This window comes from Chroicocephalus ridibundus, chromosome 4 (genome assembly GCF_963924245.1).
Source record: "Chroicocephalus ridibundus chromosome 4, bChrRid1.1, whole genome shotgun sequence".
NCBI classification, from domain to species: domain Eukaryota; kingdom Metazoa; phylum Chordata; class Aves; order Charadriiformes; family Laridae; genus Chroicocephalus; species Chroicocephalus ridibundus.
Genome location: NC_086287.1, coordinates 46,264,090 through 46,283,299, shown reverse-complemented (window position 1 = coordinate 46,283,299; position 19,210 = coordinate 46,264,090). Strand labels below are relative to the sequence as shown.

The 19,210-nt window shown below is 37.2% G+C and overlaps 1 protein-coding gene across 10 annotated transcripts in view; it reads left to right on the top strand.

The window, feature by feature from the left end:
* PHF21A (PHD finger protein 21A) overlaps positions 1-19,210 on the top strand; it is a 141,404-nt gene that overhangs the window by 38,883 nt on the left and 83,311 nt on the right. For 5 of the 10 annotated variants that reach the window (XM_063331866.1, XM_063331860.1, XM_063331858.1 and 2 more), the window contains 2 exons: positions 4,930-4,962; positions 7,089-7,175. In XM_063331866.1, coding sequence (XP_063187936.1) covers positions 4,930-4,962; positions 7,089-7,175 — 120 coding nt within the window. The remainder of the gene's footprint in view (positions 1-4,929; positions 4,963-7,088; positions 7,176-19,210) is intronic. The other 5 variants (XM_063331867.1, XM_063331862.1, XM_063331865.1 and 2 more) reach the window with 1 other exon arrangement.

The following is a 19,210-nucleotide window of genomic DNA, read 5'->3' as shown; positions in this document are numbered from 1 at the left end:
TTATAAGCTGGAAACTACTTTAGAATTTTATACTCTGCATTTTGACCCTACCACCTGTTGTTTTTAGCGAATGTGAAAAATCTACATATCAGGATTTATTTTATTTTTTTAATATTTTGTAGTAGTGATAAAAACATTCAGAAAACTCTCTGTTCAGCAGCGTCTGTCTGGAAGGTTTTTTCTGATGTTCTGAAGACAACTTCAGTATTCAGTTAGCAATGGAAGAATATGGTGGAGGAACTTTCAAGCAAAATGTACATAGTGCAGCATAGTCTCATCTGGTGCTCCTCTTGTGGAGTGTCTCCTACTTCAGTACCTTCTAAACTGGTAATTGAATAGTTCTGCTAACTAAAACATTGTAGTGCTTGGGCTCAGAAATTCTTATAGTGTGTCTTTTTTACTGGTAGCCTGTCTGATGCTTTGTGGCAGTAGAGTTGCAATTTGCTATTCCATTACAATACAAATGATGATCAAAGGGCTGTGGCACCTATGCTATGAGGACAGGCTGAGAGAGTTGGGGTTGTTCAGCCTGGAGAAGAGAAGGCTCCGAGGAGACCTTATAGCAGCCTTCCAGTACCTAAAGGGGGCCTACAGGAAAGATGGGGAAGGGACTCTTTATCAGGGAGTGTAGTGGTAGGACACGGGGTAACGGTCTCAAACTGAAAGAGGGTAGATTTAGATTGGATATCAGGAAGAAATTGTTTACGGTAAGGGTGGTGAGACACTGGAACAGGTTGCCCAGATAAGTTGTGGATGCCCCATCCCTGGAGGTGTTCAAGGCCAGGCTGGATGAGGCTTTGAGCAGCCTGGTCTAGTAGGAGGTGTCCCTGCCCATGGCAGGGGGGTTGGAACTAGATGATCTTTGAGGTCCCACCCAACCCGAACCAGTCTGTGAAATGAGAAATATTAAAAATAATTTAAAAAAACTTAAAACCCCACAAAACTTCCTAATTTACCAAATGTAAAAGGACATATGCGTATTAATTCTTGGGAAAAAAATTGTTACAGTCATAAACACAGAGTAGCTGCCAACTTATGCCAAATGTTAGATTTATCAACGAGACCTTTTTAAGTATTTCTGTTGGATATCTGAAACTCACAATTGTTACACAGTGGATAAAAGATCAGTGTAACTCATCATATAAAATTTGGAAGATGTTTCCAAATTACCTGATGACTTGTCCAAACAAGTGTTCTAGATGACTTGTTCAGTAGTTGTTGCAATGATGAGCATAGTGCAAGAACTTGAATGGAGGGAATAGTAAAATGAAGCTATACCTGCTTTAACAAAATACAACTTTCAGCTAGGGAGGAAAACTTGAAAAAGCTAAAGATGAATTTCCAGAACTACAGAGGAGTATTTGGCTCTCCTCAGAAACTCCAAGGCCCTTGCATTCAAAACTTCAGTGAAGTTTTGTTATGGGGGTAAGGAAATTCAGAAATTACTCATAGCATTTTGCTGCAGGTGTTAAAATGTTTAAGGCCAGTAAGTATCCTTTTCAAGTATTATCTGTTGTATGGTGATCAGAACGCTAGTCATACTTGTGTTTGTATAACAGCACTTAACTTCTTGTGTGTATCTTTAGTTCACTTTATGCCTAAGATAACAAAAAATTTTGAGACTGTGAATTTTGAATGATCTTTAGTATCTGTTCATAATGATGATAATGAACAGGGATGAAGATGAGAAAATGTGTAAAAAAAAATAAAAAACCCACCTTTTTTTTTTAACAGCTTCAAGGTTTTTTGACCATTTGCCTTAGCTTTGCCCCATCCTCATTAAAAGTGAGCTCTGCACTGAAATAGACTTTAAATTTGGTTTTAGTTGGTGAAACTAGACAAGTCATTATATCAGAAGGTTGTCTTTTTTTCTTCAAGATACTGTATATTGCCATAGTTAAGGCTAAGAACAAGTCTAAATGTTTATGATGGGAAAATAACACTTGCAGCAACATGTTGGGTGCTTCAGTAAACTTTTCTTGAACTGCGTGTGAGTGGTTACTGCTGTGCTCATCAAATGGCCACTGATAGAAATGAAACTGGTTTTGGCACAAAAAAAAGAAATCTTCAAATGAAATGCTTGAACTGTATTGTACGTCTTTGAATTTTGTAACTCAGATATAAAATATATCTCTTCTTTTGGCAGTGCCTAGGATTTGTGCAGAATTGTCTCATCATCTTTTAATTATCTAATATTTCTTTTTCTGAGGACTCTAAAAAAAGCTTGCCAACGCTCATAGAGTCATAGTTTGTTGTCCCCTTGTAAGTGGTGGACAGGAGTCTATGAGTCTAAGCCTCCCAGCTTCCTGATGCAGTGTGTGTCACTTGTGACTGCTGACGTGGCTGTAGAAAGTGATGCTCAGTATGGCTGTATTTTTGTTTGTAGAACAGCTTCTTGTTTCCTCCCTATTCCAGTTCACCTCCAGAACTCTGTTTGAAGCTTTGATGCTGCTGCTTAGGCAAAGTGTATCTTAAACTACCAATAAGGAACCAAAGGAGGTGTTTGGTTGTTTAGAAAAAGCTACTTTTTTGTTTCATTTCGTTAATCGAAGAATCCTCCATAAATGAAGTCTGACCAGGTCACTTGCTATATCACAGTACAACTTGAATATTCAAATATCTTCCATGTCTGAGCTGTATTCCTTCTCCTGAGAAAAGATGTGTTGAATCTAAGTAGTTCATTCTGCTACTGTGTTGATTTAATTAACGTTATTTTGAAATAGTCTGCTCTTCATAGTTTTGATCACAAGAAGTGTTAAAGAAGTTATATTTCGCTGTACTCACAGAAGGGTTGGGCTTCATGGGTGATTCCTCGAGCTGATGTGTGTAGAGAACCTAAAACATCCTTTTCCTTTTCTCATTTTGTATGTAGCAGAAGGATCAGTCGGTTTTAAAATATCTTAAATTTAGATTGCATTTGATTGCACAAAAATATTTTTTTTTATGATTGGATGACACAGTATTGTGTGATCCATAAATTTAGCAATACTTTGTGAACAATTTACAGTCAGTGGCTGTATTGCCTTATGACTGAGTCTGTACAAGCACTTTGTATAAAAACTAACAGATACGGTGTTTGTCAAACTCTGATGTGGCAGAAAGCAACCAGGAAAACTAAGCTAAGCATGTAAGCAAAAGGGTGACATAGCACCTTAGCTCCTGTTCATCATGTGGCAGCATGATAAAACAATAATATTGAGCGTACATAAATGCCAAGTGATACACTTTGGAAAAACAGTCCTGGTTTTACATCTGCAATAAGCGGGCTGTGACTTAGCTATTATCATTGCAGAAGGGGTTCGTGCAGTACAGTGTAATGAATGTTGCACGCAGTTTTAAACTTTGTCTCCAGATGATAGAGACGAACCAAAGAAGTGCAGGGAGGAGTGCTAGGAGTGAACAAAGCAATGGAATGATTTGTGCATGAGGAGGCTTTCAATGTGAAGAAATGGTAACTGATGGGGGAATATGTGGTGTGGGAAAAAATCTAGGAAGAAGATGAAAAGACAAACGGTCATAGAATCAGAATATCTCAAGTTGGAAGGGACCCATCAGGGTTATTGAGGCCAACTTCCAACTCCTCTTGACTCGAGTGAAGGCTGTTTTTTCCATAATCTTATTTGCCCCTCATTCTTGCATTATCAGGAGGCAGATTCAAAAGAAAAAGAAGGTCCTATTACATAAGAGTACTGTATTTTAACTTTGGAACTTATTGTCACAGAATTTTGAGTGTTTTCCTGAGTTCAAAAAGTAATTAAGGCGGATTAATGGAAGAAAAGTGTGTTACTAGCTATTAAACCAAAGACACGTTCTTTGAAGACATCAGAGATGTGAATTTCTGAAAGGTGGGAGATAACACTCTATGCTTGTCCAACAGAGACATCATGCTGATGCCTCTATTGCCTAGTACTGGAAGAAAACACAGCAGGTAAACCTGTGGTCTGACCCAGAACTATCTTTGTATTATGCTTTTTCTTATTAATACCATTTTTGTGATGTGAAAGGAAATAAACTTTTAAAGAAAATCAGTTGACAAAATCTGAATTCTCTGAGCAGTATCAATGCAGTTGGAAGGAAACATTTTTCTTGTTTTTTTTGTCCATCTGACTCCTTTTCCTGATTCTGATGAGTGAATGGGGAAGAAAGTACAGACTTTACATTGTCCTTTGTGTGTGTGGAAGGGACATGGCAATGCGATGAATAAACATGGCTGTAACCAGAAAAGAAATTTGAGAATTTTTGGTTTATATTGTGTCATTGTTCTGGGCTCTGATTTTCTTTGGTGACAGCCTGGTAACTTTTTCCTTGCTTAGCAATAGGCAGCATCCTCCTGCAGCTGCCTGAAGGAAATAAAGGAGGAAGAATAGTGAATGGTAACCATCTGTCTGTTTTCCCTTGGATGTGGAAGGCATCTCTTCTACAATGATCTCAATCTCTCCCTGAGGAAGAAAAGTGGCAAAGATACTTCTGAACATGGCTCTTCCATGTGGTACCAGCCAAGCCAACACACAGGCGGACCCTTAGTACTTGAAATGTTCTGCTCTTGAATATACAAACAGCTTTTGTGCCCGCAGTGGTTATCTGTGATTTGTTTCTTGTGACTGCAAGCAAAGAAGGCAGCAATTCTAGAGGAGACACAGCTATTAGATTATTTTACCCAGCTGGCTTAAATTGTCCTTAAAAGGCATTGCTTGTTCAAGGGTTGTTGAGGAGAAGGAGCAAAAGTGGTGGCTTATTGTGGTAGTTTTACTATCTTAATAAGAATGGGTTTGGGAATTATAATCCTGGATTCCAGGCCTTGCTATTGAAATGCTGTAAGCTGAATATTTTGCTTTTACAAAGGGTCTTTAAAAATGTTGAATTTTAAACCGTTGAACAATATCTGTAGCGAAAGTCTTCATTGTATTGTTGCATCTTTTTTCTTTCTAGAAATTGGTTGCCCAAATGAAGCAAGATCCGCAGGTAACTATTTATTTTTATGTTGCATTATTTACCCTTAAAAATACAGGAAATAACAGTGCATGAGTTTTGGGTGTTTCTTGATCATGTTCTTCCTTGGTAACACAACGTTTAGAAGAAAATTATTATGAACAGATCTTTAAACAATGTCTTTTGGATGGTTTAAAACAAAACCAAAACTTTTGCCTTTATAGAGCCTTTTGCCTCATTCTTAATAGTTTAAATCAAGTGACTCTTGCAGGCTATGGTGTAGTTCAAACATGCAGTAAGTTTCTGATTCTGTTGGAAGCTGCTCTTTATAAAATCTGCCGTTGCTAGAATTTGCTTTTTTCTTACTTGAGTATCAGCAGGTTCACAATTGTACAAGAAGAGATGGGATATTCCATCCAAGACATTTTGTCCAAATAGAGAATGTAGCTTAAGGCCGTGTTCAGATTGCCTGTCCTAGGTATCCAGCTTCAGCACTGTAGTGTCCAAAGAGCGTGCACTTGGCCTTGGGATATCTCAGAGCTGCTGAATTGGATAACAAGACTTCTTGCGTACACAGCAGAAGTCCTCCCTTTCCCAATGACTGTGTAAGGAGACTGGATTATCTTGTACAGCAATTAAGCACTACAGTGTACTGAATGGGGAGTTCTGTGGAGTTCTGTAACCAGTCTGAAATGTTGAGTAGAGGGAAAAAGGCAGCTCAGTGAGGCTTGCTGTTATGTGCTTCCATCCCCATACAATACTAAATGTCCTGTAATTTTCTGAGCATGTGTATTCTGAGCTCAGCGGAGTGGGAAGACGCCTTTTTGTAACAGTCAAGTAGTTAGACCCCTGACGGGGAAGGATGAGCAGGGAGTAGGGTGGTACTGGAAAATCTGCTTTCTAGAATTTCCTTAATCTAATGGGATTTGGGTAAAGTCTGCTACTCTTACTTGCTGGGCAAGTCTGCTAACGATTAGCTTGCAGAGTAGTTTGCTTTCAGTTTATATCTGCTGATAGCCAGGTCACGCTGCAAGCAGCCATGCAAAGTTTGTGGAGCCAGAAAGAGTAAATCTGGTCCCTGCTTCCAATGCTCTTAATGCATTTTTATCCCAGATTATTAAGTGTCATCTCGAAGAAGGGGGAATGATGGGTCAATACGTGGTTTTGCTGAATTATGTGTGTGTTAGAGAAGACTATCTACAAGCTGAGATTGTAATGCATTTCAAAATTTTGTGGAGGAATATAAAAATAGGGAAGTTGTCCTAAGCATGAAGTTCCTGTAACAATATTAGTCCTATGTTTTAATATTTCTGTGTAGCACAGCAATCCTACATAATCTGGTATATAGAGTTTACAACATAAATGAGAACAAAAAAAGTTGAATAAGAGAAAAATGCAGTGAAGCTTGCTTCCCTGTCGTGTTTCTGCAGAGCTTCACAGGCTTTAAACTGAGGACACGTTTTTTTTAATTTTGTTTTTTAGTAGGAAACAAATAGTCCTGGTAAAAATTGTTTTCTGACTGCATCTTTATAGTGATGCTTATGGCTTTCAAATATTAAGCAAGTGCTATTGTGAGCAAAGTGATGATATGAATGATGTGCTAAAGCAAAAGTAATTCTCATAAATACAGTCTAAGGCATAAACGTACATAGAAATGAAGACTTAGATACGTTTGCCTTCCTTTGACACGTGTCAGTTAAGATCTAATAGATATGTTTGCTGATGCTCTACATAGTCAAATGCATGACAAAGTCTTTGCATAAGTAGCATAGGTGAAAGTGTACTAGGCAACATACCATAGCGTGCTATTGTATACAACATGATACTATTGTATTACATATTAACAAGCATTGCTCGTTTAATTTGTAAGCTTGGTGAAATGTACAAATATGCCGTATAATACATTAAGCACTAATGGATGTTTTAATGAAATCTTAATTCCAAACTGGGTTGTCTCCCTGAGTGCTAGAAAGGTCCTCTGATTATTATTGCGCTCAGTGACTTAAGTAAGGCTTTGTTGAGCCTCTTGAATTTTATTGGCTGTACATCCAGAGGTGCTGTATTTGTAGTACATTATGCAAAAAAAACCAACACAACAAAACAAAAAAACACACCTTCCTGCTACTACTCTGTTAACAAATGGAATATCTTTCTCACAGATATTTTTTCTTTCTAATCAGAACGCTGATTTGAAGAAACAGCTTCATGAACTTCAAGCCAAAATCACAGCTCTGAGTGAGAAACAGGTAGGGAAACAGAGATATATTTTTAACACCCTGTTCTAGAGATGTATTTCTTCCCAGCTTTCAAGAGAGCTGCTAAATTTTTAAGTGCAAAAATAAGTGTGGGCAACCAGACACTTTAGATCTTTATTTGATTTCTCAATAAAAGATAGGATGAGTTATTGAGAGTCCATCAAACAAGCAACTAGTGTAATCAGTGGAAGCTGTAGCAATTTTTCTTGTGTTGAGACCAACATTTTATATTAAGGGAGCTGGGAAAATGAATGAATTTTGTGATTTCCTTTATTATTATCTTGAAACTTATTCTAAATCAGACCATTCTGGTTTAGGCAAATCTTTAGATTTTGTTTTAGTTGGTCCACACTGTGCATCTGGATGAGTATGCTGGAATTTTTCTTTGTATTTAGAACAACTAAATTCATGTCAGCTATGGGTGCCTAATAGACAATTTGGAAATTAGTTGTGTGGTTTTTACCATGATGAATTACAGCACAATTGTCTAACACTTGCCATTTGGTAGGAATTCTCTTTGACGGGTCTAAAGTATGAGTAATAATTAGAACTGAATGCTTAACAGAAAGATTGTGGAACTTGAAGGTGCACCTTGTGGGTAACTAGAAGAAAAATAAGTAACATTGAGGGATCTGCTGAACTTGTTCTCACATATGTTTTTTTTAAAAAAGCAAAACAGCAACACACACAAAAACCCTCTACACAACTTCCCCCCAAAACTAAACTGACTTAAGCAGTCCCTTAATTGTATCGTTATTGTGTCAATAACAGAACCACATCAGGTCCAAATTAGGAACCAAACACCTTTGAAGAGGGAAAATATTTTTAGAATGTGTGCATAGGTAAGAATATAGTTATACATCAGTGTCACATCTAGATACACGCATTCATCTGTTTTTATCTACATGTGCTCCGTTTTGAGAATTACCTTTTTCCAGAGTGAAAGAACTGTTGCCTTCCCCAAGGAAATGGGCAGACAGTGATTAAGATTTCTTTAGAAATTTTGTTTACTAAAAAATTATAGTATGTTTGAGTAGTGGAACAGTGAGTCTAGGAAGGAACATGTAAGGATAATAAAGAAAATGATTTTTTAATGAGAATACTAATTCAACAAAAACTGAGGTTTTGCTGATGTGATGGCATGCCTCTCTTGAGGATGATTTATTCTCTAAAACCAGCATGAGCCTCTGCATGTGGCTATGTCTCACAGCAAGCAGCTTCAGAATTCTCTGGTAAGCTCTGGAGGCCCATGGTAATTTCAAATTTAGCTTGCCTTAATGCCATAAAACAAGTCATATTGACTACCAGTTCACATGATCAGCAGGGACAGGCAGTCCGATAGTGAGTGGAACATAAGAAAGATGTAAGTATATCTTACTCTAACTTTTCAACTTGGATACATAACTTTTTAAAGCTATTTTATATAGTGGTCTATACTAACGTGTATTTTAAATTACCCATCACCAGAAATGCAGCTGTGTCTCTTCTGCTGAAAATTACAGCTCAAAGTACTAAAGTGCACTTGTTCATGGGATGAACATGGGCTAAGTTTCCAAAAGACTTTGAAAAATAAGTTTCTGACTTCACTTCCACCACACAGCGAATTCAGTCACTATGAAGTCACAGTCCAGTTTCCTTCTTTGTACATTTATGATTTTGATTATCACTAGAACAGTGGATTTAGCTATGATTGTTGAAGTTCAAAGTCTTTATTTTGTTGTATGTACCACTGGTCCACAGAGCTGCCAATATCACAGATGATAGTGTTGTTAAAGTAGTATGGCTGCTAAAATGCAATGGTCATGGCAAATGTGAGTTTGGGGAGGGGGGAACACCTCCTACACCCCACGCCCACCATTCACCCAAAAAAAAACCCTAAAAAACCTTACCGACGTAGAGAAATGCTCACTCCCTCTTATTTGTAAGAATCTGTTGAATAGACAGCTGTGGCTTAGCAATGCAGAGTTGAGCGGCATTTTAGAGACAAAGCCTCTTTATTTTTTTCCTCTATTCTCACTCTCATTTCTCTTTAGGAAAAATAATTATTATCAATTGTTTTATGGGGAGAATATTATCCAACAATTTAATTTTTACACAGCATGGAGAAATGTGCAGTTTTGCATAGTAAATAAATGCTTTACATTGTGCAGTGCATTTCTTGAGGAGGAGTGCAACATGTGTTATCTGTACTCTTGTTTAGAGCCAAGTGAGTAGTCTTGATGTCTGATGAATAAACTCTGAGGGCCTAACTCCACCGTGGACAGTTATGGGAGGCATAATTGTCACTGTTTGATAAGCTTTTAATGAAGTGTGAAAAATGAAAGTTCCAGCCTGTGGGGTGTCCCTGCTTGGAGACAGTGGTGTGGAGCTGAGACCCTGGTGTTAGAGAGACAGAATGCTGAAATGTTTCTGGCCTCTGAAATGCTATGTCAGCCTAATGTACCCTTTTTCTTTGCTCTCTTATTTAATGAATTTGCATGAAGACTGTGTAAGAACCAAGTCAGTAGTAGGTTAGCTAAAAGCTTTTAGTTGCTTTAGGATTTCTCTCCATTTTTGAAGAATTTTGAGAGTAGTGCTGACACTTGCTGCCAGTCGCTGCAGAGGTTCATAGTGGCTTTGGTTTCTTGCTGAGAATTAATAATGACAGCTCTGTTCAGAAGTTTGTGAAACTGAAGAGATCTGGCAAAGTACAAAAAGAAAGCAAGTGGGCTGTGCGGTGTGTAGGCTTCAACCTAAAGAAATTTGTTAGCTGGTGCAGGGTTAAACTGTTACAGCAAAAGGTATGTCATATATTCATATGGTTTTTGAAATGTGAGAGAGGTGAAAACAAATGCTTTGATTTGTTTCTCCTGAGAAGATGGAGCAATGTATGCTGATTGTGTTATCATATGGGAAAAAAATAAAAAAGAAAAAAGTTATTTGCGTTATAATTTGCATTTAAAGGGCATTAAACGTGAATCCTTCAGACTGTTATTTTCCCCTGCTAGTCTCATTATGTTATTACTACAGAGTTCTAAACTGTGCTTACCTTTTTTTTCCAGTGTGGGGGCAATAAGGTGAATTCAGTCTAGCAATCTTGTTCCTCAGCTATAGATGTGGGTGCTGCAGTTTGGAAACCCTGAATGCATTGATTTTAAAACTGGTTTCCTCTTTCTTCCCCAGCCCCTCTCTTTATTAAAGGAAAGTCAAGAGTGACTTTTTGCAAAACAGTTTGAATTACTAAATCTGAGCTCGGTTTGTTAATATGAATGAACTCTGTTGCTGTGTAGCACGGGTTTTTATTACATTTTCACATCTTTGTAAGGAAGTAATAGTCTTAGCACTCTTTCTTTCACTTTGTATTCTATGATAGTGTCTTCCTTTGGCATTCTGTTTTGTAGACTTTTACCCACAATTACCTATCACTGCACAGCTTTTATCCGAGTTAAATATACTTCTTAAAATAAAAACCATAAAGAATGTATTCTTGAATCTTTCTATGAGGAAAATTTTTACTTTTTTTTACTTTGGGAAGGTGGAGTGGAGATTGTTACCAGTGACACTAGTGAAAGACTGAGTTAGAGCAGGGCTAACATAAAGGAGCAGGAGGGATGTAATCTTGAAGTATACCTTTTTTCTGCTTCTTTCCCTCTATAGTTAATTAAAAAACTATAATATGATCTTCATCATTATATTATATCATCGAGTATGTATCATTACAGTACTTTTTTTTTCCAGTGACAAGGAAGAGGTCCTGTTTATTCGACTAAAGAAATCTAAAGAAAGAAGTGGTCAGTGAACAAATGCTTTTTAGCAATATAATGTCAAATACAGAGGAGTTTCTACATCTGTCCTCACAATTTCTTGGAATAGTTAGAGCAACATTCTATCTTAAATGTGGAAGAAAGCTTACAAGAATAGTCTTTTGACCTTATGGTAAAAAGGTGATAGTGATAAGCATATACTAAAGAAATTGCCTGGCTCTTTCCCCTATATTTGAAAATAAAATGGAAATGTCTTTTACTGTGGTTGCAGTGAAATTAATCGAATCTTCCAGAAAACAGTTTTGTGAAAACTAGACTTGTATTCTCATGCAATTGCTCTTGACATGGAAAGAATAAAGTGGATCCCTTTGTTACTTTAATTTCTGAAGAGCTGTATGCACTTGTAGGAGAAAGTACTCAAAAATAGTTATAGGGATAATTGTGTTTATTTTTCACAGGGGGGGAAAGGTTTAACATACTCTACTGTGAAGAGTAGTTGAAACTGTAGAATATCATCAGAAAAAATGCACACTGTAAAAGTGAACTTATCTCTATTATTATGAATAGGCAGATCTTGTACATCTAATTTTGCTTGTATTTAAAGTTTCAGCAAACTGAGGTAGTTGCGGTTATTCTAAATCCTATATGTTCAGGGTGAGACTCCTTTTAACCTTGCTGCTAAATAGCAAGTAATGGGAAAGGGGATTTGGAGGGGGGATTTTAAGAATGGTAGTGTAATTTAACCATGGTTTTGTGTAGTTGAATAAATGTAAACATTTGGTTTAGACTGACAAAGGAAACTTGTTATTTAAGTATTCAAGAACTGTCAGGAATAGGCTTAAGCATTGATGTTGGTGTATTTATTACAGGTACCATAACCGAGTAATGAAAAGATCGGTAATGTGAATAAATTCATCCTCTGAGACTGTTCTTCTTGAATGCTTGTCATCCATAGTAAAGGTGAATTTTTATGGAGGCTTTTTGAACTCATTATCAGAAAATTGTACACGAAACATGTTCCATCATATTCTGTAAAGATGAAAGGCTGTGTTTTGGTGAGAGGAAAGTAAGCACAAGAAAGCTAGAGAGCAGGAGGGAAACTGGGTACAGCTAACGGGTAGGACAGAGCACTCTGAAATGCTTCTGCATAAGAAAGTAGGCAAGATAAGCCTGCTAGCTGTAGATACACCTAATGAATACCATGAGAACTTTAGGGCTCAAAATCTGGAAATAAATAATGAAGTCATTCACTTCTCACTCCTGCCAGTTTTGTCTGGAGTATCTAATCCCTCCTTTACCCAAGATCCGTCAAGGTCATATTAAAATGCCAGTTATTCTGTCAGTGATGGCGGAAGTGTGCAAATATGCCATAAGGACGTGTAGTAACTAATAACTTGGGGCAGGTGATGCTTAATTTCAGTTCCAGTTGTTTATCCGGAACTGTATGTATTACTAAATACCTATCTTTTTGAAGTAAATGTCATGAATGATAAAGATATGCTAATTTCCGTGTAACTGCAAACATCCATTTATGCCAACTGTTTATAAAGCAGTTCTGAAATATATGAAAAACAATTTTGCACCTTCCCAGAGTTTGGCTTTAATAATGAAACCCTGTAGTGATACGCTTAGCTCTGCCTCCTCCCATAATTGACTATTTGTAGATTCCTTTCTTAGGTGGTTTGAAGTAGTCACTCTTTTTTTCTGTCAAAAAGACACTGGTCTGTCCGGATGTAAGGAGGAGAAAGTTAACTGCCTCTGTGAATCGTCAGACCCTTTCGAACCCTCTGATCAGTGTGAAGAGCACCTGTTTAGAAGGTGAATGTTTGTTTGAGAAATCTGCATGAGCTTACTATTTTAATCTTTGGTATTTATTTAATTTGCATCCAAATATTGTGTGAGAATGGGAATATAATGACTTCTCATTAAGTCATCTTCCATATTCTCAAGATATACTGGCTGAAACAAATTTTGAATGTCATACAGATGATTGTAGATAGGCAGAGTGCATGCATCTCTCCCTGCTGCCTCTTTTCTCCCAAACTATTCTGAAAAACTGGTGCTATAATCATTTGCATATGACTGAAATATTGGTAAGCTTTTTCAAACCTTTTGTAACAGTTAAATCATGATTAAACCCATACTGGCATCTAAACTTGGATTTCCCATTCTTCTCTTAATGTAACTCCAGCTAGACTTCTTGCTATTGGCTTGTGAACCTTTTGCATATCTACTATACATTAGCACCAGAGTAACTTAATTTAGGAAATGGAAGTTACTATTTCATGATATCATTAAAAAGAAGAAAACCCCTCCACACTTTTCTCTTGCTAGCTTTCCTTTAGCACTGATTTTCTGGCTCAACTTTTAATTTCTGAGTTCACGCTGTACTTAAGAAAGATTTGGATGCAGCCGGAGAGCTTTTTTTTAATTGAGCCTAGTTGGATACCTAGTTCATATAAGCCAGGGCATAACTCTAAAGTAGCCCTCTCTGCTTGAAAACCCACATTGTAGATGGAAAATGGGCAGTTAAACTACAGTATTTCCTTGAAAATCCCCTGCTGATGGTGAGAGCTGGTTATTAGGTGCTCCTGCATTTTTTGACTTGCTGGATAACCTCACACATCAGTAGTAATTTCAATGCCTCCTATTCCCTCTTCATACTTGGAAGAAAGACAGGCAAAACATCAGATTGTGATGACTGGGATTTAGGATGTTTTGTATAGCACCCTTAAAGGAGTCTTAGTTGGAGGCTGGGAAAAGGGATTAAATCTACTAATGAATTTTTATAAGTGAAAACAGATTAAAACAGCCCATTCTGCTCTGTTCTGCATGACTCAGTGGAACAACCTCAGAGCCCCAGAAACAGTATTTTGATTTATTCCAAGTGTATCAGTGTTAGAAGGGGAGTCAAATCCAGGCATCTGCTTTTCAGTGCCTTATAGATCTTTAGTTCCTATCGGAGTTGTTTAGTCCCCAGCTCTTCTGAAAACTGTATTGAATTTTGGAAGGGAGAAAAGAGAAAGACGGTGTGTCTAATACTTAGAATACAGGCAAAAACTTATCTTTGCTGTTTGTCCTCTGCTGCCTGTTACTTGATTTGAAAATAAGCCACTTCCCGAGATTGTGCTTTTTTGCACTATGAGTTACCAAATGTAGTACAGCTATGGGCTAAAAAAATTTATTAGTAAAGATTATCCTATTTAATAGTACTATACCAAGAAGACAACTGACTAGGGTAATCAGCATTAGGTGGTATTTTCCAACATATGTCTGAGGCGTAACACCCTCATAATGCATTGTGGAACCACCCAGTTGAACTCCTCTTCAAATCCTTATTTTGAGAAGGACCAAGGTGAATGTGATATTTTACATAGTTTCCGTAGTGCCAGTTTCGAATTGGTTTCTGTTGATTGTACTGGCATTTACAGGTGGACTGGGGGTTCTTTTTGATGGACACTGGAAAAATAAACAGGAGATACGCCTTTCTGGAAGTGATTTAGAGAGAAGATGGAATACTAAGGAAGCGCGAGAGGGCCAAATGCATGTACAATTTTTGTAAAAGTTTATTTTAGGGTTTGACTTTTCTATTTGAATAAGTGTTATCTGCTCTTGTTGCTCTAGACACTATGAGGTGTTTTTTCTCATTTTATTGTGGAGACTGTGATAGACTTGGGCCTTGAAGGGCTTAAAGAGAGAACACACCTTAAGGATTAAAGGGTAAGAATGCCCTTGATGGAGTTTCACTAAATCTTTGTGCTTCCATTTCTATATTGACACTGTTGTAGGGAGAGAATGCAGTCTTCGTTCTCAGGAAACGTTGGTGTTCACTGAAATTATAACCTGGTATACGTTTTCTGTCCATAGAAATAATTGAGGGTATTTTCTTCAAATGTGGGTCAAATCAACATGAATTCTACTATTTGTGGGCATTATATATGGTCAGTTTCTTTCAGTATTGGTCTGATTTCTGGCTTAACTTTTTTAAAATACTTGTTCTCACTTTTAGAAACTCCAAAAAGTGTATAATCTCTTTAGAGCAACTTTTCCCCCCGCTGTTGCATTGCAATAACTAGTTATCAGAGACACCTGACAGGGAGCTTTACTGTTAGGGAAGATAGGTGGTGGAGGCAGATAGCATGTAGCTTTTCTTGGTGTGTTGTTTGTTTTAATTAGGTCCATTATTTTCTGAGCCTTTCTTATTTCCTCCTTCATGTTTAGTCTGTCAAAACTGGTATTGATGTTCAAGGTGTCTTTCTCAACTTTGCCCCCTTACTGTAACATAATGAGTAGATTTAGGCAGCGCTTAAGTGCAAAATTCTGATGGAAATTTTTTCGCTGGAATGAAGGTCGAATTACTATGGGGATCAATAGAGAAGTGGAGAGAGTGAGTACTTTTCAGGAGGCAATTCAGACAAGGGAATCTAATTCTTCCTGTTCTGTTTCTTTTGTGAGGGCCCACCCCTCATTCTTCTGACTATAGAAAACTTGTAGGAAGATTAGGCTTCAATTAACTTCTGTGAGTTCATTACCTATTTTTCCTACAATATTTATCTGATGTATTCTATGTAAAAGAATTCTTGTTCTGTTCTTTTTTTTAATAGCAAGAACTTCTAAGTGTTGTCTTACAGTAGACTTTTGAAAGCTAGCAGGGTGAAAGCCCTTGAGTTGTGATGGGCATTTCTACCTTGTCCTGTAAGCTCTCTCCAAGGTTAGGTGAGGTGAGTTAGAAACAGTTAAGTAGTTGTGGTTCCTTTTTATTTTTTTTAATTCTTTCTGAAGATTTCCTCAGTAAAATGTTGGCAGTGTGTCATAGTAAACAGACACTAGTGTGTAAAAGAGTTGGACCCAGGCTGCCCTATGTAGCAAGGAGAAGTGAGCCAGTTTTTTCCTAACCCAGTAAGTAAAACCTCAGTGATGGTGTTTGTACTGTTTATAGAAGGCAGAACCTGTTTACCTTGGTTTTCCTTTAAAAATAAACAAAGAATTACATAGGAACTCTAATATGTGATGTGAATTTTTGAGACATAAGCTTTAGAGCTGCTTAATGTCCTGCAGAACAGCAAGTGGCTATCCTTTTATTTTAGACTTCTGAAAATTTGAATACTTGGCAGTATTTAAGCCTGTGGAGTCTTGCTCCATATCCATGCACTCTCTTTATAAATTGCTTCATTCTTGTTCTAGTATGGCAGCTTTTTCAGAGCAACGCTTTGTCTCTTAGAGCTGTGGCCAGCCCGGAGTGGTGTGGAAGTGCCTGATTGTCAGCAGTTTTCTAGCGTCAAAAGCTCCACATGCATCTTTGGCTGCTATCAAATGCTTCAGTGATCAACTTGGTCAAATCTATGTTCTTGAATTCTCCAGCTCATTCTAAATTTTGTCATCTATCTCAAGAAACAGAAATATCCCATTCTCCGAGTAGATCATTTGCGGGAAGCAGTTTTACAGCAGTCCGGGACACTAAGCTCCTAACACTTCTCCGCTGGGCGATTAAAATTTTGTGGCCTAAAGGTACTATGTTTTCTGCTTGAATCTTGGAAATGGAAGCTTTTCAATTTCTGTTTTTCCAAATGCGAACGGCTTACTGGATGGTCAAGATTCAGTTCTACCTGCCACGTAAGAACCATTTTCTCAACATCTTGTCTTGTGTAATATGCAGGAATCCTTCACTTGAGGGTTGGTTTGATAGTTGTTTCTTCCATACAGTGAGACTCTTCAGAAGTGAGTTATTGGGATGCTTTAGTGCATCAAAATTGTCCACTTCAAATGGATGAAAAGCAGCAAAATCTTGCTATGTCTAAACGTTAAGAATTTCTTCTGCTGCCAGACCAGGGCTTGTGCTGTAATATCTTATGAACAGAACAGCACTCTGTAGGGGACCTGGGTATCATATAAGTGTGAAATAATTCTATTGTTGTTTAAAGAACTGAATATTATTCCCTTCTTTTGAACTTCTACACTGTTGTTTGGTTATCTACCAAGGTACTGTCATTTGGGACAAAAATTCATTGTAGGTCTGCTTTTAACGTAACTTTAGGAACTTCAAAAGTTCTGTGTAAAAGATTTTGGTGCGCAATACAGTTCCAAAAGTGGAGAAGATTAATTTTAATCACATACTGGGCTTCTTTTTCAAAAGCCAATGAGACTAATTTACATTTATAGGTACAGACAGAAATTATTTGAAAGATTTTGTCTTTAAAATGTAACTTAGTGTATGTTAATTTCCTTTAAATATTCACTTAGACATGACTATCACAAAATAGATTCGGAGTTTATAACAGTTTTCTTTATGGAGAACTGGCGAGAGACTTGGTAATTTCTCCCAAATTACTTTTAGATGCATTCAAGTAGTTGCGTACCTTTTGTCTGAGAAGAGTTTCAACAGTCAAGAATGAAATTTCTGCAAAGGTCTTAATTTTTGAGCAAAATACAGTACAGTTAGATGAGAAATGCAGATACTACAAATTAATTTTTGATCTGTTAATGGAAAGATCTTTTTGAGAGGATTTTTAGTTATTGTATGAAGTTGTGCCTTTAGGAGCTGTTAAGAATTTGTAGCTCGCTTTGGATACTTGAATATTCTCTACACCCCGGAGTTTATAGCTATGTGCATCTCCTGCTAACAGAAGCACTGGGTCAGGCCCTCACACGTGTCAATTCAGACTTCAAAATCCAAGGGATCCTATAGCTAGAGTCCAGGTAACTTATAATATGAAGCCATTTTAATTTTTAGCCTTGTCTCTATTATGATTCTTAAAATGGTAATCTGAAAGCCTTTAAACCCTACTTACATGGAGAACTATAAAGAGCAAACTCTTCAAGAACCCATAGAAATTGATGCTCAGAATGCAAACGTCTGTGGGCGCTGCAAGAAGTCAAGCAGAGGCACCAACTGCAGACGAGGAAACGGTCTGTTGGGTAAGCTATAGCCTATGAGCTGGACGGATCTACAAGCAGAATGTTTTTTTCTGAGGCCACCAAAAATTGCTATTTGTAACATCAGTTGTAAAACTAAAGCACTTTAAAGAGAGGAAATAAATAGCCAAACATTTTTAGGAACAGGTATGCTATCTGGGATTACCTTACAATGCATTTTTCCTGGATAAGCCAGGTAAAAACACTGCTGATAGTTTTGTTGTGTGTATGTGTTGGGTTTTGTAGTAAATGCCAAATGCGTTGCTTTTCTCCTTTGCATTAGGAAGGTGCGTTATGGTAATGTAAAAATATGTCACGTTCCATATCCCTAAACCTTAATTTTTCTGACAAGAACACAAGAAATAATCAAAGCGTTAAGTAGGACGGTCCTGCAGCAGCAGGAGTGTGACACTACGTGGGACACTAATACAATGTACCTGCATATTTTTATGTGGTAACCTCACCTTAGACTGCAATGTGGCAGCGCTAGATTCAACTCCATGTATAATATGCAAGGGTTTATATTTGCATAGTAAGAGACAGTTATTGTCCTCGTGTTCAAAAAAGACCGTTTAGAACTTGAAATATTGCATTGCTTTTAATCTGGTTTTTTAGCTTTGAATATAAATCCTACTTTTAAACTAAATTCCTTCAGAACAAGTGTTAGTATTTACTAGGCTTGTACACCCTCTACAATAATCAGGCATGATCTCAAAGCACTGGCACTAGTGTACAGTGCATATTAAGTAAGCTATGTAGCATTTTTAGAAGGTAAAGGGTAAATAAACAGGTTTTTCCCTTTCCTCTTTCTTTATCCTGCTTATCTCTTTCCACTGTATTAAGTGATGTAAACACTTTTTTATTCCATCATTTCATAATGGCTTTTACATCATTTGGATTTAGCTACGTGGAATTAAACTTGATGTACTACTTCTCAGAGTAATCTTTGTGGGTTCCAAATTATTCTGAAGTTGCTTGAACAAAAATCGCTGATCATTCAAAGCCTTGCAAATGATAAAATCTCTCCTTCACCTTCATAGTTCATTTATTTATATCTGTGAATGGTGGCTGTTTTGCTAGCTTTTAAAGTATATATAATTCACTATTCAGGAATGGGTTTATTTTAAACAGTATGTGAATTATGGCATTTAGCAGATAGTTAGCTTCCCTTCTGACCTCTCCTGAGTTAGCAGGAGACCCACTTAACTGACACACATACAGTCATTTTGAGCCTTAGCTTTCAAAAATATTTTAGTGGGTCAGATGTCTCCAAAATTTCATTACATCCTTTATTTGCCTTTAAAATATTAATGATCTGCTCATGCAATATGCTGATTAAGACTAGAAAATGCTGAGACAAAAAGTTCATTT